Source organism: Corticium candelabrum, chromosome 8, assembly GCF_963422355.1.
Source record: "Corticium candelabrum chromosome 8, ooCorCand1.1, whole genome shotgun sequence".
Classification (NCBI taxonomy): domain Eukaryota; kingdom Metazoa; phylum Porifera; class Homoscleromorpha; order Homosclerophorida; family Plakinidae; genus Corticium; species Corticium candelabrum.
The window spans coordinates 4,943,971-4,970,854 of NC_085092.1; the positions used below are offsets into that span (position 1 = coordinate 4,943,971).

General features: G+C 39.9%; 6 protein-coding genes across 10 annotated transcripts in view; 3 read left to right on the forward strand and 3 right to left on the reverse strand.

Moving 5' to 3' along the window:
• LOC134183233 (GDP-fucose protein O-fucosyltransferase 1-like) overlaps window positions 1-1,252 on the forward strand; it is a 6,764-nt gene extending 5,512 nt beyond the window's left edge. For 2 of the 3 annotated variants that reach the window (XM_062650721.1, XM_062650723.1), the window contains exon 6: window positions 833-1,252. In XM_062650721.1, the coding sequence (XP_062506705.1) occupies window positions 833-1,015 (183 nt within the window). In that variant the 3' untranslated portion in view covers window positions 1,016-1,252. The remainder of the gene's footprint in view (window positions 1-832) is intronic. The other variant, XM_062650722.1, reaches the window with a different exon arrangement.
• Window positions 1,253-1,657: 405 nt separating this feature from the next.
• LOC134183171 (filamin-C-like) lies at window positions 1,658-4,580 on the forward strand. Its single transcript, XM_062650651.1, has 3 exons — window positions 1,658-1,867; window positions 3,125-3,469; window positions 3,924-4,580. Exons 2-3 carry the CDS (start codon window positions 3,131-3,133, stop codon window positions 4,326-4,328), a joined length of 744 nt encoding a protein of 247 aa, XP_062506635.1. The 5' UTR covers window positions 1,658-1,867; window positions 3,125-3,130; the 3' UTR covers window positions 4,329-4,580.
• A 724-nt stretch (window positions 4,581-5,304) lies between these two features.
• On the reverse strand, window positions 5,305-8,408 carry LOC134183263 (protein-L-isoaspartate O-methyltransferase domain-containing protein 2-like). The gene is made up of 4 exons (XM_062650756.1): window positions 8,319-8,408; window positions 7,356-7,997; window positions 6,000-6,126; window positions 5,305-5,926 (listed from the first exon to the last, which is right to left on the reverse strand). Exons 2-4 carry the CDS (start codon window positions 7,935-7,937, stop codon window positions 5,502-5,504), a joined length of 1,134 nt encoding a protein of 377 aa, XP_062506740.1. The 5' UTR covers window positions 7,938-7,997; window positions 8,319-8,408; the 3' UTR covers window positions 5,305-5,501.
• Window positions 8,409-8,453: 45 nt separating this feature from the next.
• On the forward strand, window positions 8,454-19,109 carry LOC134183095 (trifunctional enzyme subunit beta, mitochondrial-like). Its single transcript, XM_062650551.1, has 17 exons — window positions 8,454-8,583; window positions 10,458-10,584; window positions 10,656-10,700; window positions 13,797-13,828; window positions 14,276-14,343; window positions 14,404-14,491; window positions 14,657-14,778; window positions 14,844-14,906; window positions 15,485-15,577; window positions 15,650-15,737; window positions 17,158-17,282; window positions 17,351-17,430; window positions 18,242-18,289; window positions 18,349-18,436; window positions 18,500-18,571; window positions 18,692-18,856; window positions 18,920-19,109. The coding sequence occupies exons 1-17, from the start codon at window positions 8,523-8,525 to the stop codon at window positions 18,947-18,949; spliced, it is 1,395 nt and encodes a 464-aa protein (XP_062506535.1). The 5' UTR covers window positions 8,454-8,522; the 3' UTR covers window positions 18,950-19,109.
• On the reverse strand, window positions 16,018-17,002 carry LOC134183789 (uncharacterized). Its single transcript, XM_062651367.1, has one exon. The coding sequence runs from the start codon at window positions 16,751-16,753 to the stop codon at window positions 16,019-16,021; it is 735 nt and encodes a 244-aa protein (XP_062507351.1). The 5' UTR covers window positions 16,754-17,002; the 3' UTR covers window position 16,018.
• Window positions 19,110-19,165: 56 nt separating the features above from the next.
• LOC134183094 (uncharacterized) lies at window positions 19,166-23,552 on the reverse strand. Of its 3 annotated transcripts, XM_062650550.1 has the most exons (6): window positions 23,429-23,552; window positions 20,540-22,783; window positions 20,435-20,482; window positions 19,783-19,866; window positions 19,365-19,634; window positions 19,166-19,300 (listed from the first exon to the last, which is right to left on the reverse strand). In XM_062650550.1, the coding sequence occupies exons 2-6, from the start codon at window positions 22,689-22,691 to the stop codon at window positions 19,287-19,289; spliced, it is 2,568 nt and encodes an 855-aa protein (XP_062506534.1). In that variant the 5' UTR covers window positions 22,692-22,783; window positions 23,429-23,552; the 3' UTR covers window positions 19,166-19,286. The 3 variants fall into 3 exon arrangements, with proteins under 3 accessions (XP_062506534.1, XP_062506531.1, XP_062506532.1); XM_062650547.1 differs by lacking the exon at window positions 23,429-23,552 and having other exon boundaries at window positions 20,540-23,068; XM_062650548.1 differs by lacking the exons at window positions 19,783-19,866; window positions 23,429-23,552 and having other exon boundaries at window positions 20,540-23,069.
• Between the last annotated feature and the right edge of the window lie 3,332 nt (window positions 23,553-26,884).

The window sequence follows — 26,884 nt, forward strand, 5'->3', positions numbered from 1 at the left end:
ATTATTTCTTTAATTATTTATTTAATTATTTTTTTAATTATTTCTTTAATTATTTATTTAATTATTTATTTATTTATTTATTTAATTATTTATTTAATTATTTATTTAATTGTTTATATAATTATTTATTTATTTATTTATTTAATTATTTATTTAATTATTTATTTAATTATTTATTTAATTATTTATTTAATTATTTATTTCAATTTTTAAAAATATATATTAAATTAATTAAACTAAATTTGAAATAAATAAATTTAAATAAACTGAAAATATATTTTGGATATCCGGATATTGACAATTGACAATGAATGTTACTTATTTATTTATTTGTTATCTAATTATTTATTTAATTAATTATTTAGTTATTTATTTATTATATTTTTTTGAATTTAAATAATAAATAAATTAAAATAAATTTGAGATAAATTGAAATTATATTTTGAATATCCCGGATATGGCCACAATTATTATTTTAAAATTGGGATATACACAATCAATGACTAGCATGGCAACTTTTGAAAAATCAAGTATCATGCAGTCACCAACCGTGAGTCTGTACACTACGAGTAAAACTTTGTCATACGTTTGTTCCCATATACAACAAATAAGATTGTCAAAATGTTATTTTTATTTTTTCTAATTTTGTATTTTTTAATTTTCTATTTTTTAATTTTTTTATTTTGTTTATTTTTTAATTTTAGTTTTTAAATTTTTTTATCTTTTTACTTTTTACTAATTTTATTAATTTTGATATTGTACTTTTGTTATGTGACATAATGGATTACATCAAATCAATCAAACAATTCACATATTGTGCTCTGTTTATTAGGCTGAGGTCTTTCACTTGGATCCCTGGCTGCCACAGCTTGATCTGGCTATACTTGGTCGGTCCAATTACTTCATTGGCAACTGTGTGTCTTCGTTCACCGAGTTTGTCAAACGAGAAAGAGATGTGCACGATCGACCCACCTCGTTCTGGGGGGTACACGAGGTCGTCAAAAATAATATATGAAACGTGCGTATGGACTAGTTGCGTGCGGTTTTGTTTCTGGAATATAACGTGATTTATTTGTGGTTCTGTAGATGCCACTCAGCGTGTTTTTTAAATTTTGAGTTGAACTGTAGGAAGTGCGCGCGTTTGGTGGTTTGGCAACTCGAGGCCGTGCTAGTCATTTGTAGGTAGAATGACAATATTCAATATTATATATTAGATAACTCAACTTTGTATAGAAAATAGGATTTGCAACTATGTCAGTCTAGACAGTCACATGTCCGCAAAACTTTCAATTCATATCCGGGACTTTCAGTATTTTATGAAGTCTCTTTCGTTTTATCTAGCAAAACTTGTTACAAAGGTTAACGATACAAAAGAGATGTCTTGAAACACAACATGGTCGAAAAAATCTACAAACATTAATAAAAATTACATCCGGGATTTTCGGTAGTCATTAGCGACCTTTCATTCTTATCGCGCAAAAATTGCTGTCAATGCATGAACGTTTACTACAAAAGCGTCTCGTTTCAATCACAGCATAACACAACGTCACACACAGTCAAACGGAAATATAAGCGGCAACACGTGACATGCGCCCCACGTACGCTAAAGGTCTGGCCACGCGAGGCTACTAAAACCGCAAATGATAATTACCTTCCATTCTGGTGGTTAGAGGCGTCACGTGAGGACGATTTCCGAGCTGTTTGCGTTAGCGAGTGTGTCAGCTGTCAACTGTTGCGGTCGTTAGACCTCTCGACCTCTCCTCTTCGCTTCCTTAACGTCGCTATTTAGCGTGGAACTTCTTGTCGTCGTTCACTTGCCGTCCGTCGTGCCTTCTGGCCAACATTCTGTTCGTATCGAGTTGAAACGGTGCGTCAATGTGTGCGTGTACTTTGATTTTGTTGTTGCCCGCCATGCGAATTGATTCACCGTGGGTTGTTGCTGTTTCTCATTGGTCGCGCTGTTGCTATGGCCGGTTTCTACGGTCGTTCCGACTCTGACTGAAATGTGACAGAGTCGCGACGCGGCTTTTTGGTATTAGGGATTTGCACGTTTCTAGCTTGTTCGTGTCTAGTTCAGTGGCCTAGTTCGTTTCCTGTTCGTTTCGTGTGTCGCGGTAGGGCGTCAGAAGTCTGTCTGCGTTCGTTTTTCTTTTCGGTCATCGTGCGTGTCGATTGTGTCCACCTGCGCGAGCTGTTCGCATGGCCATCTGTTGTGGTGGTGAGATTTCATCACATTAGAAGCATAGTGTGGATTACCTACACTGTAGACTGCCTAGCTACAGTGTAGACCGCCTAGCTACAGTGTAGACGGCATGGCTACAGCGTAGAATGCATAGCTACAGGGTAGAATGCATAACTACAGGGTAGAATGCATAACTAGACAGTGTAGACTAGACACTAAAGCTACATTGCAGAGCTTAGTCACAGTGTGTAGACTCCTCGTTATCTACTAACTACACAGTATTGCGTACATCAAGCGCAACTTGATGTTATTGCGCGTCATTGCAGGTGGGATTTGCAGCTGGCTCTGTCTCCCCTTACTTGCCTGAAACGTGGCCCAGCTTGTGGTTTTTTGGTAGCCAGTGTATCATGTTTACTGTATGCGTTGACTGATTGATATGCAGCTGATGGATACTTATGTGACAACTCGGTTTTCATCAGGTCCTTGTTGTGCATTTGTTTTCCAAGTATTTCTAGGTTTTCTTCCCTGTTGTGCAATAACATTACTAACTAGCTGATTTCCTGTCTCCTCCTATATTTATATGCATCTTAATTGGTACTTCCTTTTTTAAATGGTAAAGACTGATTGTCAGTAGATTCTGGGATTTCTGGGAAATGATTGGTGTGTGTGTGTGTTGTGTGTGTGTCTGTGTGTGGGTGTGGGTGTGTGTGTCTGTGTGGGTGTAGGTGTGTGTGTGTGTGTGTGTGTGTGTGTGTGTGTGTGTGTGTGTGTGTGTCTGTCTGTCTGTGTCTGTGTCTGTGTAGCTGTGTGTGTGTGTGTGTGTGTGTGTGTGTGTGTGTGTGTGTGTGTGTCTGTGTCTGTGTCTGTGTCTTTGTCTGTGTAGTTGCAGATGTAGGTGTTTGTGCTTGATATCAACAATCTAAATGTAACTCTCACTAATAGTAAAGAATGTCGTCGAGTGGCGCCAGTCCTTCTCCCGATGCATCGCTTGCAAGCCCAACACAAGAGCATGCACAAGTGACCGAACTCGTCGTCCGTACTGTCATCGATCCTCGAGAAGAGGCAGACAAAGTTCGATCGAATGGTCCTGGTCTTCACCGAGGCGTTGTGGGAAAGCCTTGCTACTTCAGTGTCGACTACAGTCGCGCAGAAGGGGGAAAACTGGGAGTGTCGTTGGTGAGTCCGAGGCAAATCGTGCAGAGGAGAGCTCAGTTGGTGCGTGCTCCTCCTGAATCTGGATATCACTACATGTTTACGCCTGTGTGTGGTGGAGACCACATTGTCAAGGTTGGTGTTCTAGGAAGGTGATCTGTTTATTACTTAATTTGTGGAGGTTGCTCTGTGAGTGTCTATTTGATTAAGGGGTAAATATGCAATGTGGAAAGTTGTTACAAGGGTGATGTGGGCATGACAAGTGGGCATGCAGCAGTTGAGACACAATTGGAGAAACAGATCGATCGGGTAGACAGGCAGACAGAGACATATAGACAGATAGATAGACACCCAGACAGACAGACTGACACACACACACACACACACACACACACACACACACACACACACACACACACACACACACCAGACACACAAACAGACACATAGACGGTCACACAGACAGACAGACAGACTAACCAGCGAAGGTGTCACGATGCCAGCACGTCTATACTCTATAGACTTAGACTTTCACACTCGCATCCCTTCCTGTCAACTCACTCATGACGTCAAACTCTCTATTTCTCAGGTCACATACGCCGGCGAACACGTACCGGGCAGTCCCTTCCGCGTCCCCGTCGCCAAGACGAGTCCAACCGTACAGAAAAACCCGATGTGGATCAAGGCGGCCGCCAACGCCGCTGAAGTCAAATGCTCAGGACCAGGTCTAACTGGTGGCATCGTCGGTCGTCAAGCAACATTCACGGTCGACACAAGAAGCGCCGGCGACGGAGAGCTCAGCATCGACGTGCAGTACGACAAGTTTGTCGAGAACCTACCGAAAATGAAAGCATCGTTTGAGTTGAATCCGGCCGACGGATCATACTTTGCATCATACACGACGCCCGAAGCTGGTCTCTATCGGATCAATGTAATGTATGGTGGTCAACCGGTCCACGGCAGTCCATTTCTGGCAAAAATTGAACCTCGTTAGTGACGAACTGGACCGTCATCACTAGTGAGTGACGTTTTGTGTGACTATTTGTTATAGAGTGATGAGATTCACGTATATGAGTTACTGGATAGTATCGATTGGGGACACTGTATTGATTGGGGACGGTGTAGATGATTGAAATTTTGGAGAGAAAAAATTGTGTATAATTATTGGCATTCTTTAGTGCTAGAACATTTGTGGCATACTCAGTGTGGCATAGAAAAAATGCAGAAATATTACTAAATAGTGAAACCTTGGCTCATGCCCTCCCCTTTAGCGCACGTTACAGGACATGTCAAAAGTTGCGCGCGTTAAGCATGTTTACGCGTGCGTTAGTTATGTTTCTTTCAGCGCACGTTATCCTTCAATTCTTAGGTGGCGCGCGTTAACTTTATACAACTTATAATTCACGTACTGGTACAGTGGTCCCCGTGGTAGCCTTGGAATGTGGCATTCTTTAGTTCTAGAGCATTCGTGGCATACCGAGTGTGAATAGAAAAAACGTAGAAATGTTACTGATTAGTGAATCTTTAGCGCACGTCATAGGTCACGGTGTGACGTTGCGAGTACAGTAGCACGCGTTAAATATGTTGTTTACACGTGCGTTAGCTGTTTCTTTTAGCGCACGTTAGCCTTGGTATCTTACGTTGCGCGCGCTAAAACTTTATAATCCACAGTACAGTGGCCCCTAGCCTCGAATGTGGCATTCTTTAGTTCTAGAGCATTAGTAACATACCGAGTGTGAATAGAAAAACCATAGGAATGTTATTGATTAGTGAATCTTTTTTAGTGCACGTTACAGGTCACCGTGTGACATGTCAGGAGTCGCGCGCGTTAAACATGTTGTTTACGCTACGTTTTAGCGTGCGTTAGCTGTGATTTTAGCGCACGTTAGTCTTTCAGATCCTTACACGTTGCGCGCGTCAACCTGTATGCCAGCCGTTCTGTCGCTTTCTCTGCTCTCTCTCTCTCTCTCTACAATCTCAAAGTACACTTTATTTCAGCTGAATCGAGATGATACACCTACGTGTGCAGTCTATGTACACAACACAATTCTATCGAAAACGCCCCCCCCCCTCTCTCTCTCTCTCTCTCACACGGTATACCTACATTGTGCCTCAAATAAATCTCTACTTACAAATTGTTATTCTGAGTTCCCCCCACAATGTCACACTATTCTCCTGATCCACGGTCGTGTACCCCGGATGATGGAGGATGAGACGACGGCCCAATGTTGCCCATAATCCCCAACCCGCCTATCTGACCGATACGTATGAACAACGGATGCCTCAAAGCGAGCAAACCTGTTTCGTCGTCGTCGCTGCTGTCCTCGCTGCTGTCGTTTTCAACCTGGCTGTCGTCGTCGTCCCGTTTTCGGACTCTCTTCGGTGGCCGAACCATGGAGGCTCTGAGTCTCTCGGCAGCGTGTCGCTTCTCGGCCAACTTGTTGGTGATTACATCAGGCTCGCGGAATGATTGAAGAAAGAGCTGAAGAGACTGCGGCAGAGGAAGCTTTCTTAGACGTTCAGTCGGCAAGGAGCCGACAGCGGTGAGGATACTGAGTCGACAACAGTCTTGAAGACTGACAGGATTACAACCTGTGGTATCAACAGAGACGTCATGGAGTGACCGAGTGTAGTAAAGAGTGAAATGGTATCGATCATTTCGTACCTATTTCGATGGTCGCCATGCGATCTTGCCTCTCTTCCATCGACGGAAGTATGAGATCGGCGAACGAGACCGACAACACGTCCCGCATACTGTACTCATCCCTGCTAACCCGCTTGATGCGCTGCAGCTACAAGTGAAAAATAAAATAAATTGAATGAAGAACAACTACAGTGCAAGTATGATGGCGGAGACGGTCTTGAGTATGCGAGACATTTGTGTTATACAGGCCACCATATTAAACATACGGGACATTTATTTAGTCACGTGTTACGTGAGGTTTTATCACGTGATCGGAATACTACACTGACTGTTCGCACGTCGGTAACAACCAGAAATACTCAACAAAACAACAGCCTCACTCACACATAATTATACCATAAAACAAGTTGCCCACCAGCCAATGGTGCATGTACAGTACCACTAGCTAGAGGCATATATTTTATTGAATCGTCTTATACTCAATAGTGAGTCTTGAAAGCATACACACTTTTCAAAACGTACTGTGTTGTCTAGGACGGTCGTATGGACGGTTATGTGAGTGCATGTTTCTCAATAAAGCATCAGAGCAAGTTTCAATTTTTCCTACATTTTGCAGTCAGGCAACCGCTTGCCAGGCAGTACTGTACAGTGCACCAGCAATCAAATACATCAGTATGTTTGACATAGCACGATACACATGTAACATAATTAATAAAATAAAAAATTGTTTAATTAATCATGAAATATCTAAAATTTAATTATTAAAATGTTAATTATTTTAAAACATTAATATTAACTTTAAAATTACATATTAATTATTTATTAAACATTGATATTAACTCTAAAATTATATTTTAATTATTTATCAAACATTGATATTAACTTTAAAATTACATATTAATTATTTATTAAACATTAATATTAACTCTACAATTATATTTTATTTATTAAACATTGATATTAACTTTAAATTTACATATTAATTATTTTCAAACATTGATATTAACTTTAATTTACATATTAATTATTTACTAAACATTGATATTAACTAACCATATAATATTACTAACTTGACATCACACCTTGTTGTGAATGCTTGTAACAGTTTATAGGACGTGTGTACATTATGGATTAACTGACAATAGCCTCGCGTAGCCAGACCCCTTTCCGCTGCGTCATACTTTCGGTGTATGACTGATATCCTACTGTAACTATAAATATATTGTACTCTAAGTATTGTAGTTGCATATTGAATTCATATTGTCTAACTAGTTAATTAACTAGAATTTAATTAATATGTATTGCAATCAACAATCCATTAAAATAAATTAAATTAAAAATCAACAAAAAAATTTAAAATTAATTGATATTAATTACCTGATTTTCGTAGGGCATCACCAGTATGCCTCCAACGTTGAGCAAGCCCTTGAAAAACTCGATATATTCCTGTGGACATGCCGCACCGACGTACACTCGGTCATAATTCCGGTAGGTTGGATTCAACAACAACGCATTACCCGCCACGAACTTCGGATAACAGAAGGCGGTGCGATCGAACGACGGCGTCGTCCGCACCCACTCATCCACCATCCGACAGGCGTAGCGCACGTTATCCGGATACACCTCGACGCCGTGGTTCGTCCCATTCGGACCGAGAATCGAGCCAACGAGCGTGCTAAAGTATCCCGTCCCGCTCCCGACGTTCAAAAACGACAACCCCTCATTCAAATCGAGGGCCTCGGCCGCCTTGCTGTAAATACAAGGCGCGGAGAGATGCAGAGTGCCGCTGCGCCACGCATGGTCCTCGTAGGCCGAATCTCGATCTTCAGGCAGAAAGAAATCGCCTCTATCGACAGCACGAAACGCCTTCTCGACGCTCGGCGACGATATATACTCCTCCTTCTTCAGATTGTCGACCAGGTCGTCGTTGTCGACTCCGCGAGCCACAGCACCTCCCATATTTGTCGACGCACCTGCTAGTAGTCGTTGTGGCAGTAGGTTAGCTAATTAGGTCGTTTGCTGTGTGAGAAAGAGAGAGAGAGAGAGAGAGAGATGTGAGTGAATGGTGGGTTGGCAGGGTGATGCGTATACGCGCGAGCTCGGGCAATGAATGAATTAGAGGATCGAGTTGGCTGCGTTCCAGGTCACTACGTGCTGCCTAAAATAACGAAACTACACGCCTCGTCTCTTCTACGCCGTTCTTCTCGGTCTGCAGTGCATAATCGCGACGCAGAGACGACAGTTTGAGTGTAGGCAGGATGCGTAGGTGAGTGAGAGGCGAAAAAATCGCGTTTCGCGTCGTTTAGCGTCGTGATTAGTCTTGCTGTCTGTGTCGCTCACCTGTATCGATACCGTGCGCGTCTGATCGTCTTCGTCACGCTCCTCGTTCGTTGTTTCTTTCGCAAGAAGAGAACAAAGTAAATATCCGGGCTTTCGGATATAAATTGTTTACCTGTCACGTGACTCTCTGTCGTATCCGGGATTGTTATCAATTAGTCACCTCAGACATTGTGACCTCTGACGTGACCTCTGCGCCTCTGTGAAATGATGCAGGCAGGAATACGACCGCTGGGACACGTCAAAGCGGTCTTGTCGCTGTTTGGCAGTAAGTGTTTCAATCTGATAGTGTGTGAATCAGCGCGGTGTTTTATAGACCTAATTGATTGCGCATGCGCACAGTTATTTTGAACACTGATGTTACGTTATATCCGTTTCCACAGCAATTATTTCTATGGGAACTCTTTTATTGTGACGTCATAATTTATTATTAATTTATTAACTATTAATTATTAATTTGTTGACTTGATTTTTAACGTTATTTATCAATTATTAATTAGTTATTATTTTTATGTATTATTTATTAATTATTTATTATTTATTAATTATTTATTAATTATTTATTATTAATTAATTAATTATTAATTAATTATTATTTATTAATTATTTATTATTTATTATTTATTATTTATTTATTGACGAGTATAGCGAGGCTTCTAATCCGGGTCACACAACAGAAAGGGGCGTGGTCCTACATGACTCTTCATCGAACTTTCAGTATATATATATATATATATATATATATATATATATATATATATACTATGTATATACTATGTATATACTGTATATATATATAAATAATTAATAAATAATACATAAAAATAATAACTAATTAATAATTGATAAATAACGTTACAAATCAAGTTAACAAATTAATAATTATTAGTTAATAAATTAATAATAAATTATGACGTCACAATAAAAGAGTTGCTATAAAAATATATTTATATATCTGTACACACAAACCTCAAATTTCTTCTCTCACGACCACGTTTCATTATAAGACCTACTTCAAGAAATCGTTTCTGTGTCTGACTACAGATCAGTGTAGGAACGATTCGTGCAAGTGACCAACCAGCGAAGATAAAGCTTCACAAACTTACGTCGCCTCATCCTTTTGTATTGTAGGTAGGGATTGTGTGTACTTGACAACCATGAAACACTTTCAGGAGTTGAATGCCACCTACAGTCAACTATTCACACGTCCCTGTACTACAGCATGATCAATCCTTTAGCTAATACAAATACACTGTGTTGTTGTGTATGACAGTGTATCTAACACTGTTGATAGTCAATGTTTGCCGATATCAATTTCTATGTCAGTAAATACCATACCACTGTCGTGCATACTTATACTGTACATTTAATTGTCTTGATCACGATCGCGAAACAACGACTACCTGCCAGCTAGGTCTTAAGTAATTTAGGGAAGTTTGCATGTCTACTTCCATGACAGGGTTTCAACAATACGTATTGTCTTACTCTAGCTAGGACGCAGCGTTTCAGTAGACGGTCAGAAAACTCTGTTGGACGTGTTACTCACCAATGCGAGACAACAGACAGACAGAAAGACAGACAGACAGAAAGACAGACAGACAGATAGACAGACAGACAGAAAGACAGACAGAAAGACAGATAGACAGACAGACAGACAGAAAGACAGACAGACAGAAAGACAGACAGACAGAAAGACAGACAGACAGATAGACAGACAGACAGAAAGACAGACAGAAAGACAGATAGACAGACAGACAGACAGACAGACAGACAGATTCATTTATTATCATCAAAACTCTACGTATGTACAGGAAACTTTCAAATATCTACCAGTCCTTCATAACTAAGCAAATTATAACACATTAATGGACTTGGCCTACAACATTGCAGTCAAACATTATGCCACTGTCGTTTGTACTGCATGAAAATCTCGACAGACAGAAAGACAGACAGACAGAAAGACAGACAGAAAGACAGTCAGACAGAAGGACAGACAGACAGTCACACAGAAAGACAGACAGAAAGACAGACAGACAGGGATACCGTAAAACTAGTTATTTATTATTATTATATATTAATTATTATTAAATATTATTTATTAATTAATTTATTAATTGAGTAACATGATTTTTACTTTTATAGATGCAGCGAAGGCAACTGGAGTGACTCTCGACTTGCGATCAAAGTCGTCAACGAGTACGACTTCTACTGGCAGGAACATTGTGCTCGTAGAGGGAGTTAGAACGCCATTTCTTCAGTACCTAACCGAGTGAGTCGTTTGGACATGCCCATGCATTTAGGATGAATTACACAAGAAGTGAGATCCTCACGTGTTTTTAGTTATCGCAATCTTAGCAACTATGAAGTCGGTCGTATGGCTATGGAGTAAGTGTATCATGTGTTGATATTCTTAGACTTTTAATATTTAAATTTTTAAATTTTGATAATTAAAATTGTAAATAATTTTAATAACTAGTAATTGAAGCTGTGTTTACACCCTCGCTTCCACAGCTATAGGAGCTACCAGAAGGCTGACAGTGTCATACAGGAACCGGACACTGCCAGGCTCACGTGAGTCTGGGGACGCGGCTATATAGGAGCCTTCTAGACACCATGTACAGTAGGGCTTATTGTTTTGCGAAGAATTACAAATCTAGACGCTATTTTCTTTCTATACGTGTTATCTGTAAAATGTATCTAAACCCGTACCTATGTAGCGAATGCCGTTTCGCATGACCACAAAGTCCATACGTATAGCCTGTAGTCGTCGCGAAGTAGAGTTATCGTATACGGGACATAAATTCGCTTACGGTTACGTAATGTTAGATTCCCGTGTAACTGTCGGATCAGGTGAGTTCTGTTATTTATTTCCAACAAGTCCTAACAACCACAAACATGAATTACACTGTTCTGGTAATAAAACTCTCTCAAGAGAGTTTCGCGCATACGATTGGCTGTTCCTCTATTGTCTCTGGTTGCCACGTATGACATAAAGTAATTAATGCTTTGTGATTGGGCCACACAAAGGAGGCGCAACACATTCCTGCAGCATGACAGACATAGGGCGTATTTGTTTGGGACCTTTCTAGAAACAGATAGAGTGGAAAGGCCCGCTAGCGTGTTCGATTGGGCACCTTTCTTTTTCTGGATAGCATGAACAGTTTCCCAAACCTTTCCGGAAAGGGATGGACTGGAAAGGTATGTACGCTGTTCGATTGGTAACTTTTCTGTTTTCGAAAAAGGATAGAGCGGATAGACTTTCTGACCTATCCTATCATCAATACAGATAGAAAGGATAGAAAACGCACCTATAGACATAGGGCGTATTCGTTTGGAACTATCTTTTTCTAGAAAAGGTTAGGTTGGATGGAGTGGAAAGAGACAGGGCACGTTTACCAATCGAACAGAACCTTTCCAAAACGAGATAGACGAGGCGGTAACAGAGCTATATGCGCATGCGTAGCATCTTTCTAAATAAAAATTGTAAAATTATTGACTAGAGAACACAAGCAATGACAGTGAGGTAACGTAAGACTAATTTATTGTACATTAGATGTATTACCATGCCGGTAGGCTGAATTTTTTGGCAAATTCGGCGTATAGAAGAATCAGTGCCTTTTATCAGAATCACCCCATGTGTGTGTGGTCTTTGTCATAGCATCCACATTTCCACCTGTTAGAATGTCTACTAACTCTTCGGGAGTTTGTTCTACCGACCATGAGAAATCAGCTGCCATTCTTTGAAATTTTGGCGCGGGCAATCCAGAATATGTGCAAATACTGGTCTGGAAATGCTAGGCTAAGCAAATGCGTTGATTTGGAAGGTTGAAACTATGGACACAAGTTTTATATGTCTATAGGTGCGTTTTCTATCCTTTCTATCTGTATTGATGGTAGGATATGTCAGAAAGTCTATCCGCTCTATCCTTTTTCGGAAACAGAAAAGTTACCAATCGAACAGCGTACATACCTTTCCAGTCCATCCCTTTCCGGAAAGGTTTGGGAAACTGTTCATGCTATCCAGAAAAAGAAAGGTGCCCAATCGAACACGCTAGCGGGCCTTTCCACTCTATCTGTTTCTAGAAAGGTCCCAAACAAATACGCCCATATAAAACTTGTGTCCATAGTTTCAACCTTCCAAATCAACGCATTCGCTTAGCCTAGCATTTCCAGACCAGTATTTGCGCATATTCTGGATTGCCCGCGCCAAAATTTCAAAGAATGGCAGCTGATTTCTCATGGTCGGTAGAACAAACTCCCGAAGAGTTAGTAGACATTCTAACAGGTGGAAATGTGGATGCTATGACAAAGACCACACACACATGGGGTGATTCTGATAAAAGGCACTGATTCTCCTATACGCCGAATTTGCCGAAAAATTCAGCCTACCGGCATGGTAATACATCTAATGTACAATAAATTAGTCTTACGTTACCTCACTGTCATTGCTTGTGTTCTCTAGTCAATAATTTTGCAATTTTTATTTAGAAAGATGCTACGCATGCGCATATAGCTCTGTTACCGCCTCGTCTATCTCGTTTTGGAAAGGTTCTGTTTGATTGGTAAACGTGCCCTGTCTCTTTCCACTCCATCCAACCTAACCTTTTCCAGAAAAAGATAGTCCCAAACGAATACGCCCATAGCCAGCCAGCCACATAGTCCCCAGACCGGAAGTCGGTTTAGCCCTATACGTTTAGAGTACGCTACTCGCCAAGTCTCGTGACTTTTACAATCCCTTTTCTTATAGGCTCATAGCTGAAATAATTTTTTTAATTTAAATTTAATAACAATTCTAAATTTTCATACAAGTTTGTGTATTGGTGGCCGGAGCAGATGTGATCACTCATTTGCTGTGCCATCTTTTGTATCTGTCAAAGTAGGTGAGATACCTGGACGTTTAAATCAAACTAGTTTTTTATGAATAGGCCTGATATATTCTGTGGCCAATGTTCTGAAGTCTGTGAGGCTAATCATTTTTATGCTTATTGTGATAGAGGCAGTTTCTTTAGATAAATGCACTGATTGCATAGAATCACAAACAAAAATTAAAATTTTAAATAATTTGAATAAATTAAAATTTTAAATAATTTTTGATAATTATAATTTGTAAATAATTTTGATAATTAAAGTTTTAGATATGTTTGATATTTTTGATATTTTGATATTTCAATAATTTTGATGTTTAAAACGTTTAATTTATATTTTAATTTTAAATAATTTTGATGTTTAAAATTTTTAATTTATATTTTAATTTTAAATAATTTTGATATATTGTTGTATGCATTTATGAAGTATTAGCAACTGCAGAAAGTAATTCTCATAAAATTAATTAATTTAAATATTTTAGAATTTTAAATATTTTTGATATAAAATTTTAAATATTTTTGAAATATTTTAAGACTTTCTATTAGCATGATGTATAACAACTAAATCAACATCAACCTGTATGCAGTTGATCTCACGAGTTGCTTTGATGTTTAGAGCATTAAAAGGACGAACAAAGATTCCACCAGGTAACATTTTGTGCATCCTGCAGGCAACAATAATTTTTATTTTTGATTTATTTTTAATTTATTTTTAATTTATTTTTAACCTATTAATGTATTTTTGATTATTTTAATTTATTAATTTATTTTGATTTATTAATTTATTTTAATTTATTAATTTATTTTTAATTTGTTAATTTAGTTTAATTTATTAATTTATTTTTAATGTATTAATTTATTCTGATTTATTTATTTTTTATTTTATTAATTTATTTTTTATTTATTAATTTATTCTGATTTATTTATTTATTTATTATTTTTTAAATTTATTTTAGTAATTTATTTTTAATTTATATTATATTTTTTATATATTATCATTATTTTAATATATTAATTTATGTTGTTTATGTATTGATTTATTTTAATTTAATATTTTTAATTTTTTAATTTATTAATTCATTGATTGTGTTACAGACGAAGTTGATTATATTATATTTGGAAACGTAATCGCTGAACCAACGGCTCCAAATATTGCTCGTGAGGTGACATGTTTGATTTTATTGATATTAATTGGCATCTTTATTGTATTGTATTTTTGGCAGGTGGCACGATCGGTTGGATTCTCTGACAAAACTCCGGCTCATACTGTGTCAATGGCTTGCATATCTGCTAATCAGGCTATAACATCAGGTGATGTGAGAAATTGGTGTAGGATGTGTGAGTAGGCAGTAAATGGTTAGTTGGATAAACTGACAAATTAATGACACACACACACACACCACAAGGCAGGAACGCATAAAGGCAGCGACTGCAGATCAATCAACATTATTGTTGTTTTTATAAACTTTTATGCAGCAATGGGTCTGATTGCTGGTGGGCAAGCTGACACTGTCATTGCCGGTGGCGTTGAGTTTATGTCTGATGTCCCAATCAGAGTATCACGTGGAGTGAGAAGCAAACTAATGGCATTTGATCGAGTATAACCATACAAGAGTTATTGATATTAATTAATCAAGGGAGCGTAAGCTTGTGTTTTGTTTAGGCAAAATCGCTTGGAGCAAGGATAAGTCTTGCAATGGGAGCTTTGAGGCAGTTTTCTTTGGAGGTTTGTCATCTTGATATGGTAGATAATATTGTAGACGTAAAGTTAGACGTACACACACACACCTGCGCGCGCACGCACGCACACACATCAAAGATGGAGATTATAACGCGCGCTAATGCACGTAAAGGGTATTTTAACGCGCGTTAAACCGGGTAGGAGCTTGCTAACGCGCGTTAAAGGCGCAAGTGCAATTTAAAGCGCGCTAAAACATAGTTACATTGACACTTGAATATTGTTGTTTACTAAAAAATTATGAAACTTTGTGACCTAATGATTTATCTAAAAAAGATTGTGTGTGTGTGTGTGTGTGTGTGTGTGTGTGTGTGTGTGTGTGTGTGTGTGTGTGTGTGTGTGTGTGTGTGTGTGTGTAGAACTTAAACACAAAAAGCGTGAAAGCAGTGAGTTGAAACCTTGTAGCAAGTTATTAATATTAATTAATTTCTAACAAATGTTTTGTATCACATCCATGCATGTTAGCAATTTCATATCGATTGTTACGGCAATTAACCAGTTATTATACAAATTGATATTAATTTTGTATTTGTGTGGTCACGTTGTCTGTGTTGTGTTTGGTGTAGCTGCCGGCTGTTGCCGAGTTTTCAACTGGCGAGACGATGGGCAAGAGTGGTGACCGACTGGCTGCTGCATTTGAGATCAGTCGGAGAGAGCAGGTTTGACAGAGAGTTCTGGTTTCTCATGATCACTTGTTGCTTTATCTGTGTCGTTGGATGCACCGGCTACAGGATGAATTTGCCATTCGTTCACATATGTTTGCACAAGAGGCGAGCGACAAAGGGTTTCTTGTAGATATTGAGCCTGTGAAGGTACCAGGTGAGGTCATGATCTCGGCATTACAGTGACACGCATAACACACACACACACACACACACACACACACACACACACACACACACACACACACACACACACACACACACACACACACACACACACACATGTCACACCACACCACACCATGCACACACACACACCTTGAACCTTGAAGCCGCCCATAGTAAAAGAAACTATGATAGCGGGGCCCTTGGATTGTGCTCCTGGGCAACTGGCAAATTACTAGGACAAAACTGCCTGTGTCTTGTGAGGTCGCCGTGTCATCTAAATGATCTTCTACATTCACATAAGAAACTTTCTCCTTGGAATCGTACATTCGCTGCACATCTGCTTTTTCCACGATTTGTGACTACCTTCTCAACACCTCTTTGACAAAGACTGAACCACCCATTCCGGTCTTGGCATCTCTGGTACCAGATGTTTTTGGTATCTACTAATTGCAGATCTTGACTAACTAGATCTCTCCATCTCTTTCTTGTTCCATGGCGAGGTCTTGTCTTCCTCAATTCCCCAAACATCAGTTTCTTTAGAAGTCGTTCCTCATTCATTCTACCCACATGACCCAGCCACTTCAATCGCTGCTCCATTATGATGTCAGGGATTGTCCAATGCATGCCAAAATTTTCAGCTAAAACTCGTGTTGTTAACCTCTCCTGCCATTGCTCAAATCTGTTGACTCCTCCAAGTATGGTTCTCACACAATGATTGTGAAAGACATTTAGCCTTTTTGTGTCTTGAGCTTTTAGCACCCAAGTTTCATATTCGTACAATAGCACTGCCAAAACCACTGGTCTGTAGACTGCTCTCTTGGTAGCCACTGACAAGTTAGAATTGTTGAAAATAGGACCTCTCAAAGCTCCAAAAGCTTTGGAAGCCTTTTCGATCCTACTGGTAACATCTAGTGTGACATCTTCATCTCTTGATAAATTAGACCCCAAGTACGTAAAGCAATCCACCATCTCAATTTCCCCTCCATCAACTTGTACCGAAGCCATATCCCTGTCATCAATCGCTGTCCCTATTACTATTCATTTTGTCTTCTGAGTGTTAACAGTCAACCCCCATTTTCTTGTCATATCAACAAACTAGATGCCATTTCATAGTCCTCACGAGAACTGGAATACAGAGCCACGTCATCTGCAAACTGTGACTCAATCACCCTCACTACTTGCAGCCTCGACGTTCCAGTTCTATCTCCAACCAGCTTTCTGCCATGTTTGAACAGTACATCAATTCCAGCCTCTGCACACTCATCTCGCCAACACACACACACACACACACACACACACACACACACACACACACACACACACACACACACCACACACACACACACACACACACACACACACACACACACACACACACACACACACACTACAATTGTTGTACTTTCTAGGAAAGAGCAAATATGTGAGTAGAGACAATGGCATTCGTGTGTCAACAATCGACAAAGTGTCGAAGTTGAAGCCTGCGTTTGTCAAGCCACACGGCACTGTCACTCCGGCTAATGCATCATTTCTTGTGAGGACATGCTGCAGTGTAGTGGCGACGAAATATGGTGCCATTTGTTATGATGATTGTTTGTGTAGACTGATGGTGCTTCAGCGTGTCTTATTATGAGTGAAGAGAAGGCGCTCGCTCTGGGTTATAAACCGCTTGCTTATTTGAGGTGTGTGTGTGTGTGTGTGTGTGTGTGTGTGTGTGTGTGTGTGTGTGTGTGTGTGTGTGTGTGTGTGTGTGTGTGTGTGTGTGTGTGTGTGTGTGTGCAAATATCTGAAACTGACACATAGACACACAGACAAACTAACAAACAGACTGATAGACAAATAAACTAAATGACAAACTAATGTACAGACTTACAGACTCGTATATTTATCTCTGCTCTGTACGTATCTGCATTTTGTTTGTGTATTTTTGTTTGTTTGTTTACTTGTGCTTAATTAATTAACTTTACTTTCTTTGTTTATATGTATGTACATTAGTTTGTCTTGTTTGTTTATATATTTGTTTGTGTATTTGTCTGTCTATTAGTTTGTCATTCAGTTCCTCTGTCAGTCAGTCTGTCAGTCAGTCTGTTAGTTAGTCTGTCTGACAGTCTGTCTTGTCAGTCTGTCTGTCAGTTTGTCTATCAGTCTGTCTGGCAGTCTGTCTATCAGTCTGTTAGTCAGTCTGTCAGTCTGTCAGTCAGTCTGTCTGTTAGTCTGTTTTGTCAGTCTGTCTATCAGTCTGTCTGTCAGCCTGTTTTGTCAGTCTGTTTACCAGTCTGTGTGTCAGTCTGTCTGTCTGTCTATCAGCCTGTCTTTATCAGTCTGTCTATCAATCTGCCTATCAGTCTGTCTATCAGTCTGTCTATGAGTCTGTTTATTAGTCTGTGTATCAGTTTGTCTATCAGTCTGTCTGCATGTTCATGTGTCAGTTTCAAATTTTGTGAAACGTTTTCAACAACTTTTAGTTGCTAATTGATGCCCATCGTAATGCAGAGACTTTGTGTACGTTGCACAAGATCCCAAAGATCAATTATTACTCGGGTAATCTGCACATTGTACGTAACTTCATACTTTCAATTCGACTGCATAATGTCCAACAGCCCAGCATATGCCACTCCCAAGCTGCTTGACAAGAAAAAGCTAACGCTGAACGACATCGACGTGTTCGAATATCACGAAGCATTTGCAGTGAGCACTCACACCGATCTCTCACATATGTCACACACTCACTTTCACAACATATTTGTTTAGGGCCAACTCTTAGCTAACATGAAGGCCATGGACTCCGACTGGTTTTGTCAGACTCACATGTCTAGAAAGAAGGTTGATATCAACAAATTTATTTTGATATGAAATTACTATAATTAATGTTTATTTACAATTAATTAATATATTTTGTAATTATTTTATATTATTAATTTGTTGTCTTTTATTGGGGCTTAGCTTGGGTTGTTGCCTGTTGAAAAGATGAATCTCTGGGGCGGGTCTCTGTCTATTGGACATCCGTTCGGAGCCACCGGCGTTCGTCTGGTGACAACAGCAGCTCATCGACTACGAAAAGAAGACGGAAAGTTGGCACTCGTCGCTGCTTGTGCTGCTGGAGGACACGTAAGTATCTAAGAGATTTCACAGAGAGTCACGACTTCATTTTGTATGATGACTTACTTGCAGGGACACGCCATGTTGGTTGAACGTTATTGATGATGAACTTTATAGTCTAACTTTATGTGCACTTTATGTTTGATATTGTTTTTAAGTATGTTTGGTTTGTGCTATATTACGGATGTTTGTCTCACTGGTGGCCTCTGTCGATTGTAAATTCTGGTTGTAAACATATTCGAATCAGTGATTTACACAGACACATGCAGTGATATCATATACACACCATTCAAACAATCAATTGTATTTCATAAAAAATGCAACAGAAACATTTACAATTCTTTCTTTTGATAAATATAAATGTCAATATACCATAGTGATATCAACAATACTACTGCAATTGTGTTCACTTCCATCATTGCCTCCTGTTGCTACTCGCCTACCTTTTTCTCTCTAAATAATGACAGCAAAGTTTGTCAAAGTCAATCCACTTGTTCACATTCACCTAAAATCTCACCTTTCTTCAATTCATCTTCGACTTCTTTGTCAATTGGTATGGGTATGCAATAACATGCCCTCAACAAGTCCTCTGCTGTTTTCACTTTTCCATCTTGCCTCCTTTTTGCCTCAATGACAGCCAACAACTTTCCAGTGGGAAAAGGTATTTCATGAGTTTCTCCTTTGATATTATCGCCTTTTAGTCCCAATTTGAGTCCAATCTCGTACCACTGGTTACAGCCATATTTAACAACAGCATCTCTCACTGTATCAAAATCAAGTGAGTATCCTACACACAAACACATTACATTAATTGTATAACCACACATCCAATCAACATCATATAAGTAAGAAATATTTGTATACACAATTACTTCTTAACTAAACAATGACAAACGAGATCTCACACAACAAATACCACAAATGGTCACACTCACCTGATACTTCCTTTACCATCAATTTTTTCTTCTTCTTTAGCGGTTCTTTTATGTCCTGCTGTTCATCATCTCCTTTTCCAACATCTAGAATAAAAATTGAAAACCACAGATTACCAGCATTACCTCTAGCAAATGTTCTCTAACTTTGTACATTATGCTCACTATAATTGTTTTCCAATGTGCTTGACATGAAAAAATAATAAAAAAACAATAGCAACCATAGCAGTGTCAATTTCAAAGGCCAAAAACAAGCAGAACATTTAACTGCTGAAAAGAGATATCCCATAAAGAACAAGATAAATTGCTAGTAATAACTTATATACATCGCTACTCGCAATTTAACAGCATCTCTCAATGTCTCAAAATCAGGCAAGTGGCCTGGACAAACAGATCACATTGTATAACTACACATCAAATCAGCAGATGATAAGGAAGAGATAGTTATATACACAACTATTCTTAGCTAAATCATAGCAAAATCCTATGGTGCGGGTAATAAATAAGTTTCATTATTTATTTGGCCAAGTGTTATGCCGTTGCCTAGCAGGTCCGTAGGTCAAACGTCACATGACCAACCGGGCTACTTTACCCTAATGTTTCACGTGTTATGTAACAATGACACAAACTAGATCTCACACAGCAAACTACTCACTTGTCTGTGGCTCGTCTTGTTGTCTTGCATCACGTCCAATTGCAAAATCTGTAACATCACATCAGCAATATAACAATCCAATGATCACAAAATAATCACACTTACCAGAGACTTTCTCTGCGTCATTAAACCAGAGATCCAAAGTAGGAAACTGCTTTCGTGGCACACGCTCATTCTTCCGGTTTATCAAACTTCTTTGTTGTGGATATTCATCAATGCACACCAGACAATCGTCGTCTATTAAATCAGCTACTTCAGCTTCAGTTGGTGGAGGTTTAACACAAACAGTAAATTTGATGCCATCCAATCCTCTTTTCTTGACCTCATTTAGCTGACGAATAAGAAAACAACGAGTAATGCTACATTGTTGTTTCAGCTCATTCATACAAATTTCATCATCTGGAAAGTCGACAGTAGCAATAATGTAACGCAGTTTATGATAAACCAGTTCCAGATCGAGCTCAAGATCATCATTCACATGGAAGACAGCATATCTTCTTTTCAGCATGGGACAATGGGCATATTCACTGGCACAACGAGACACCAGGCGAAAGTAGATCACCTCGGGAGTCGCATCAAATCCCTCGGGACGAAAAATCAGAGATGGAGGAAACCGAGTAGAACCGACATTCTGTTGCCATACCATCTGCCTCTCATATATTTGTGCCAACAAGCAGGGAATGAAAAATGACTGCCCAACTGCCAAGACAGACTTCGGCATCTCCGGTGACGTATTCATGGGACAGATGATGTCGAATAGGTGCATCACTTGAAGGATGGCCACAAACTGATTCTCGTTGACTCCTTCGTTCTCTAGCAAATACTGAGCCAAACGCCAGGACATCAATCCTTCCTTCTCCACTTTCTCAATATCGTTCCACAAATATGAAGGAATGTATTTCTTATCAAAGATGTTCACAAACACAGTGAGGACATTGACCAGCCATTGTAGATCAGTGAAAACCTTTCTTTCTAACTCACTTACATTGGAATAGAATGCAATCGTGCTCAAACTTGACAAATATTTCAGTGCCGATCGACATTCTCCAACTGTTACAATATCACAGAATTTTCGAGCCAACTCACAGACTTCATCGATGTCGAGTATTTTGCCTTCATTGCCTGCCAGTTGAGACACTCTGCCCAACAATTTATCCAGAACTGCCCACGGCAAAGGAATAGCCTGACGTTGACTCCACAGTGACCGTACCATTGCTACAAATATCTCCTTCACCTTCATCACCACCGGATCAGGATTCTTGGTGCCAGATCGTGTGTTGTCAACACGAAAAGTCAGTTTATTCGGATTTTTCTCTGCCAACACCATGTGCTCACCAAATTTGTTCTTCTGCACCACATCTTGCAGTATTTCTTCTTGTTCCTCTAAAAATTTTGGATCCATGTTCTTTGTTTCGTCTTCTCGAGTGGACACTGCAAATGTGACTGGTGCTCGCTTGACATAGTCCTGACCGAGAAAAGGACCCTCACTCACTGATGGATGAGCCATCTTGATGCAATTCATGTGGTAAGCCAACAGCTCACGTCTCGTCTTAGGACCAAACCGTTCCATCACCAACTGTTCGCTTCCTTGTTTTGGTCGGAACAAACATTGAGGTATGGGATCTGCAAGACTCTTTGTTCCATCCATCACTATCATGTAAGCGGTTGCACTGTAGTCACTGCTGTCTGCCATCAGTGCTGCGTGCGTCATCAGAAACCGCTCTTGACCGCCACGATCACACAATGTGATCAACATCATCATTTTACTTTTCTCTAATTCAGCCTTGTCACGACGCAGTAGATCTGCAAATGCTGCTTGCACCTCGGTTAGTTCTGTGGAGAACAGAAAATCGTGTAGCGACTTCTTCAATACTGTGATGCTGCCTTCTCGTCTGGTTGTCTGTCTCTCTGTTGTTAAAGCTACAGTGTTGCTACTACTCGACGGATGTTGTTCGGCTGGTTGACTTGTCTGCTCGATGACAGAATCTCCCTCGTCGTCTTGTGTTACTTCTTCTCTACTGTCTGCTGCCCCTTCTCGACGCTTTTCAACATACTCATGATAGCCTCTGACCAAAACTTGATCAATGATCTGTTCTTTGTCTTCTGGTTTTAGTTCCTTCCAGTTCGTGTTCGAACCGCCTCCAATTCTCATCACTTTCACGTGTGCTCCTCTTGTGCTTTCCCTCTTATCAATAAATGGCTCGTCCAAATAAGAATCTCCAAGAGAAGACTTGCCGGCATCTTCTTCACCAAACATATCGATGTTTCCTCGTAGTATTGGTAACTCCCCCTTTTTCAAAGCATTTTCGTAATCAGATTTCACAGATGGACCCAGACGATCAATAGCACCTACGAAAAAGTGATGACAACAGTTATTTACAATAGTAAATGCACAACAGCCATAACATACACACATGCATCAATTAGATTCCAATAGATAACTAAAAGCCAAGTAGTATCACTAAAATATGCAACTACACAGTTGAATGTGATTTGAAGAAATGCAAACAAAACATTGAAATAGTATGCCAGCATTCCATAACTACCTGGAAATTCCAAAAACAGCACCCAGGGCAGCAATACAGAATATGGGAATTTTATGGAAGAATATTCGTTCTCAAATAAGCGTCCAAGTGGTTCGTAGGAAACTCTGGAAATTGGCAGATTGACTTGAGTACCACAGAGTAGGCAAGTGTGAGGCACATCTTGCAACGTCCAGATTTATGCGTATGCTTGCTGCCACACCCAAGCCTTGCACTTGTTGGGTTACATCACTCTGTTCGCACAGTTTAGATTAGCTAACATGCTTTCCTAGCTTCACTTGAAAGACGAATCAAGTTTAGTTTTTGTATAAACAGACTAGGATAGCAACCAGGTGATTACGTCTAAATGACGCTGACTAGATACGGCAGCACGACAGTCAAGGTGACTACATCTGATCATGTCTAGACATGTACTAGAACACTGGTGATAGATTGAGGCTAAAATGATTACCTAGAAACGTGATTCAGCATGAAGTCGATCACCAAGCTGTACGTCTACATTTGCAGCTGTCCTTTCATGTCAATCAGCCTTCTGAGAGTATCTTCACTTATTAGATGCGCTTCTCGTTTTTTCAATGGCACACAATGTTGTCCAGATACTTTTCTTGCAACCTCATGGCTTCGCCATATCTTGCAAGGTTTCCTACAACGTACTTACTTAAACATCTAGGTCATGTGACTTGGCACAAAACACTGGGTATCAGGGCAAACGAGACTCAATCGTCTTCATTATAGCCTACCTAATATACACTTCGCATATTAATGCTTTACAGCTGCCTAACCTAAACTTTTACTAAAACTTTCTATATTTACTAAACTTAAAAAATGATCTATTTTCAAGTGAGTGCGACATTCTGGAGTATGAGAGCAATCGAGACAGTGCTCCTTTACGAGTGCGACCAGACCTTATGGCCCTCCTAAGCTTCTTGTCAGATATATATTTAGAGGTTCCTTCGTTAATCGGATTATCCAGAGTGTAAGAATGCTGTCTGGTTGCCAAACCTGTATGTGCACTATAGTATGGTAACGCATGTTACTAATACAGTCTCAGAATATTGACCAACTTTGGGCGCCGACGTTGAATTGCACACCACAATCTTGATTCACATTAGTGGCCCATGGGCTGTAAATAAGTACAATTTTCAAAAAATTGCCCAGTGGGCGGTCTTTAGGCTGGCCACTGTTTTGGAAATTCCCGTTACCCAGTTCCTGCAAGTGATGAGATGAGGATTAACTCCTGATACTCCCTCGTAACTGCTCAACCATATCAAGCTTTACTCACTGACCGAAACAGCATCAACTCAAATAATAATGTCACAATAGACAAAAACTACCGTCTACCCTTCGAGAAGTCTTCAAGTATGAAATCAAATACATCTTTTCGCGAAAGAATAGCCCTGGAAGCTTCAAGTTGACCCTCCAGACGGTAGTTTCATGTCAAGATCAACCCCTTCCCTTGCCATTGCGCGCTTTTTTGCTACAGAGTCTAGTCTGCGCACAAATGCTAATGGCCGCGTGTGAACTAGCTAGAAAGTCATCACTCCGCCAATTGTAAATCTCAGACCACAAGCCTACACGACACCCGTCACCAACACTCCATAGACTTACCTTTTCAACATGCTTCAGTTGTCTGCAAGTGCTGGATATGCCACAAACACCATCATAGCATCCACTGTGATACGTTTATTGGATTAGACTAACGCTAATCTGATTTTGAAGTTACGGGACACTTGATGACGTTTGGGGTGACAGTTGATGACGTTGGGGGTGACACTTAGTGAGCATTTGGTAAGGAGATATGGCAGGAAGTAGGCGGGATGATCCCAGACTCTCTCGCACCTGGAATAGTCATACGGGCACCGGACAAGACTAGCGCGAGAGAGTCTGGGGACGAGGCTAGTACATCACGCCGATGAGTCCCTGCTTGCCGTCTGTTGTGCATATGAATGAGGCCATGAGGCTATGGATGAAGCTGGACTGTCAGGTTCACGCGAGTCACGTTCTTTGCACTGACACAGCAGTTCTTCATCACTATGCAGTAGTTGGAGACCAGTAAGTTAGGGAAATGTGAGCCACAAACACAGCTGTCACCACAAACTCCTTCATGACCACTTATCTAAGACTTACATCAGTTATCAAACAACGATGTCGACCGCCAAAATAAAATCGGTCAATATGCTTTGTCCGTTAATTTCTTAGCAAACCGCCAATGTAAATTCCCACCAATGTTTCATCTTATACGGTATTGTAAACAATGATCACATGCAGTATTGACTTTCTGTACAAAGAAAAGCCAATACAACATTCATATACTAATTTGAATTCAACTCACTAATGTGTCTGACATCTGAGACAGTCACAGCACACAACAGCTTGTAAATCAACATTGCCATATGACAATTGAATAGACTCCAGGCAGGCACAGTAATGCTCTCTCCAACCAGATCTTGATCTATTTGCTAAGTCATACGAAGAGCTTCCTGGAATCTTCAGATCGTTTAGGTCTTTCCTAATTATGTCTTTCCAGCGTTTTCTAGGGCCACCTTCTCAACGTCTTTCTGATAGCCACCCAGAGGAGCACATCTTGGGAATTCAATGGTTGGGCATTCGAGCCAAATGCCCATAACCATTGTATACTGGAAGGTCATGTTATAAGTGCTACGTTTACAGTGCCAGGATCTCCCAGTCTTATTGTTTCATGATATACGATGAAGACAGACAGAGAGATGGAAGATAAAACAGACAAACAGACCGACAGACAGATGCTCATGATGTAAACGTTTGATTTAAATGGAATATATGTATTGAGACAGACAGACAGACAGACAGACAGAGACAGTCAAACAGACATACAGATGAACAGACAGACAGATACAGGCATTCTATACTTTGTATTTTGTTAATGTACTCAAATTTTTATCCTCAAACACAGTTTTACGCAAAGCGCCAATGCTTTAGATGCTTTGTAACTCTGCAATCGACATTCAAGTCTAATTTCCTGAAGCTTCAGGTGTGGATCCAACATACGTGAAATCTTGCTCGTATTCAATGTTACCGTGTTTATATTGTATGCAACTGCAATCTTTGGAACATAACTCCCTACCTGCAGCGACCACCTTAGTTTTTGGAATACTCAGTCATAAACCAAAATCTTGACTTGTCGTGACATATTCAGTCACAGCTGTCAAAGCCCCTGTTCTCGTGTAGGGAACGAATAATGGCCAGCAACTTGGGAGGCAACCGATACGAATAATGAAGGATGTGCCAAAGAGTATTGCGGTTGACCGAATCATATGCCTCTTTTTAAATCAATAAAACAAGCATAGATGGGATGGTCATATTCTCGTACTCTCTCCGTCAATACCAGAAGAGAAAAAAAATTGGTCAGCACAACCTCTACCGCGACGGAAACCACACTGGCTTTCATGGAGAAGTTGTCCTGCTCTGGGTTTGTGCCGATTTAGGATAGCTTTGGCAAACACCTTACCAGGTATGCTTAAAAGGGTAATACCACGGTTGTTGTCACAGATGGTACGGATTCATTTCTTGTGCAGAGGCACAAGAAGTTGACTATGCCAGTCTGCCAAAACTAATTCAGTCGCCAAAATGACATCAAACATAGATTTTAGCCACTGAATAGTCACATCCTCACCCAAACTGAGCATCTCTAAGGTTCCATCATATACCAGGTGCTTTTCCCGATCTCAACTGTGAGGTGGCTGATTTGATCTCCTCTTTGACGAAGATGAGGTGGATAAGGAAGACACAATAGAACTATCATTGATGGAGACAGCATTGATGTTAATTGGGCAATTCACCACCCCTGAAATGTTTGACACAACGATTCAACTTTCCCTTACCGTTACTTAAACTCGTACCATCTTCAGCAACTAGATTGATTGAAGTT

Excerpts from the sequence above, each read along its gene's own strand:
- LOC134183094 (XM_062650547.1), bottom strand. The coding sequence starts at position 22,850 with ATGTGTGTATGTTATGGCTGTTGTGCATTTACTATTGTAAATAACTGT. Across the intron at positions 20,483-20,539 it reads TGACGCAGAGAAAGTCTCTG|ATTTTGCAATTGGACGTGAT; the intron begins GTAAGTGTGATT and ends GTGATGTTACAG. Across the intron at positions 19,867-20,434 it reads ACAAGACGAGCCACAGACAA|ATGTTGGAAAAGGAGATGAT; the intron begins GTGAGTAGTTTG and ends TTTTTATTCTAG.
- LOC134183263 (XM_062650756.1), bottom strand. The coding sequence starts at position 7,937 with ATGGGAGGTGCTGTGGCTCGCGGAGTCGACAACGACGACCTGGTCGAC. Across the intron at positions 6,127-7,355 it reads TGATGCCCTACGAAAATCAG|CTGCAGCGCATCAAGCGGGT; the intron begins GTAATTAATATC and ends TTTCACTTGTAG. Across the intron at positions 5,927-5,999 it reads CATGGCGACCATCGAAATAG|GTTGTAATCCTGTCAGTCTT; the intron begins GTACGAAATGAT and ends TTGATACCACAG.
- LOC134183095 (XM_062650551.1), top strand. The coding sequence starts at position 8,523 with ATGATGCAGGCAGGAATACGACCGCTGGGACACGTCAAAGCGGTCTTG. Across the intron at positions 17,283-17,350 it reads CGGCTAATGCATCATTTCTT|ACTGATGGTGCTTCAGCGTG; the intron begins GTGAGGACATGC and ends TTGTTTGTGTAG. Across the intron at positions 18,572-18,691 it reads CTCACATGTCTAGAAAGAAG|CTTGGGTTGTTGCCTGTTGA; the intron begins GTTGATATCAAC and ends ATTGGGGCTTAG.
- LOC134183171 (XM_062650651.1), top strand. The coding sequence starts at position 3,131 with ATGTCGTCGAGTGGCGCCAGTCCTTCTCCCGATGCATCGCTTGCAAGC. Across the intron at positions 3,470-3,923 it reads GTGGAGACCACATTGTCAAG|GTCACATACGCCGGCGAACA; the intron begins GTTGGTGTTCTA and ends TCTATTTCTCAG.
- LOC134183789 (XM_062651367.1), bottom strand. The coding sequence starts at position 16,753 with ATGGCTTCGGTACAAGTTGATGGAGGGGAAATTGAGATGGTGGATTGC.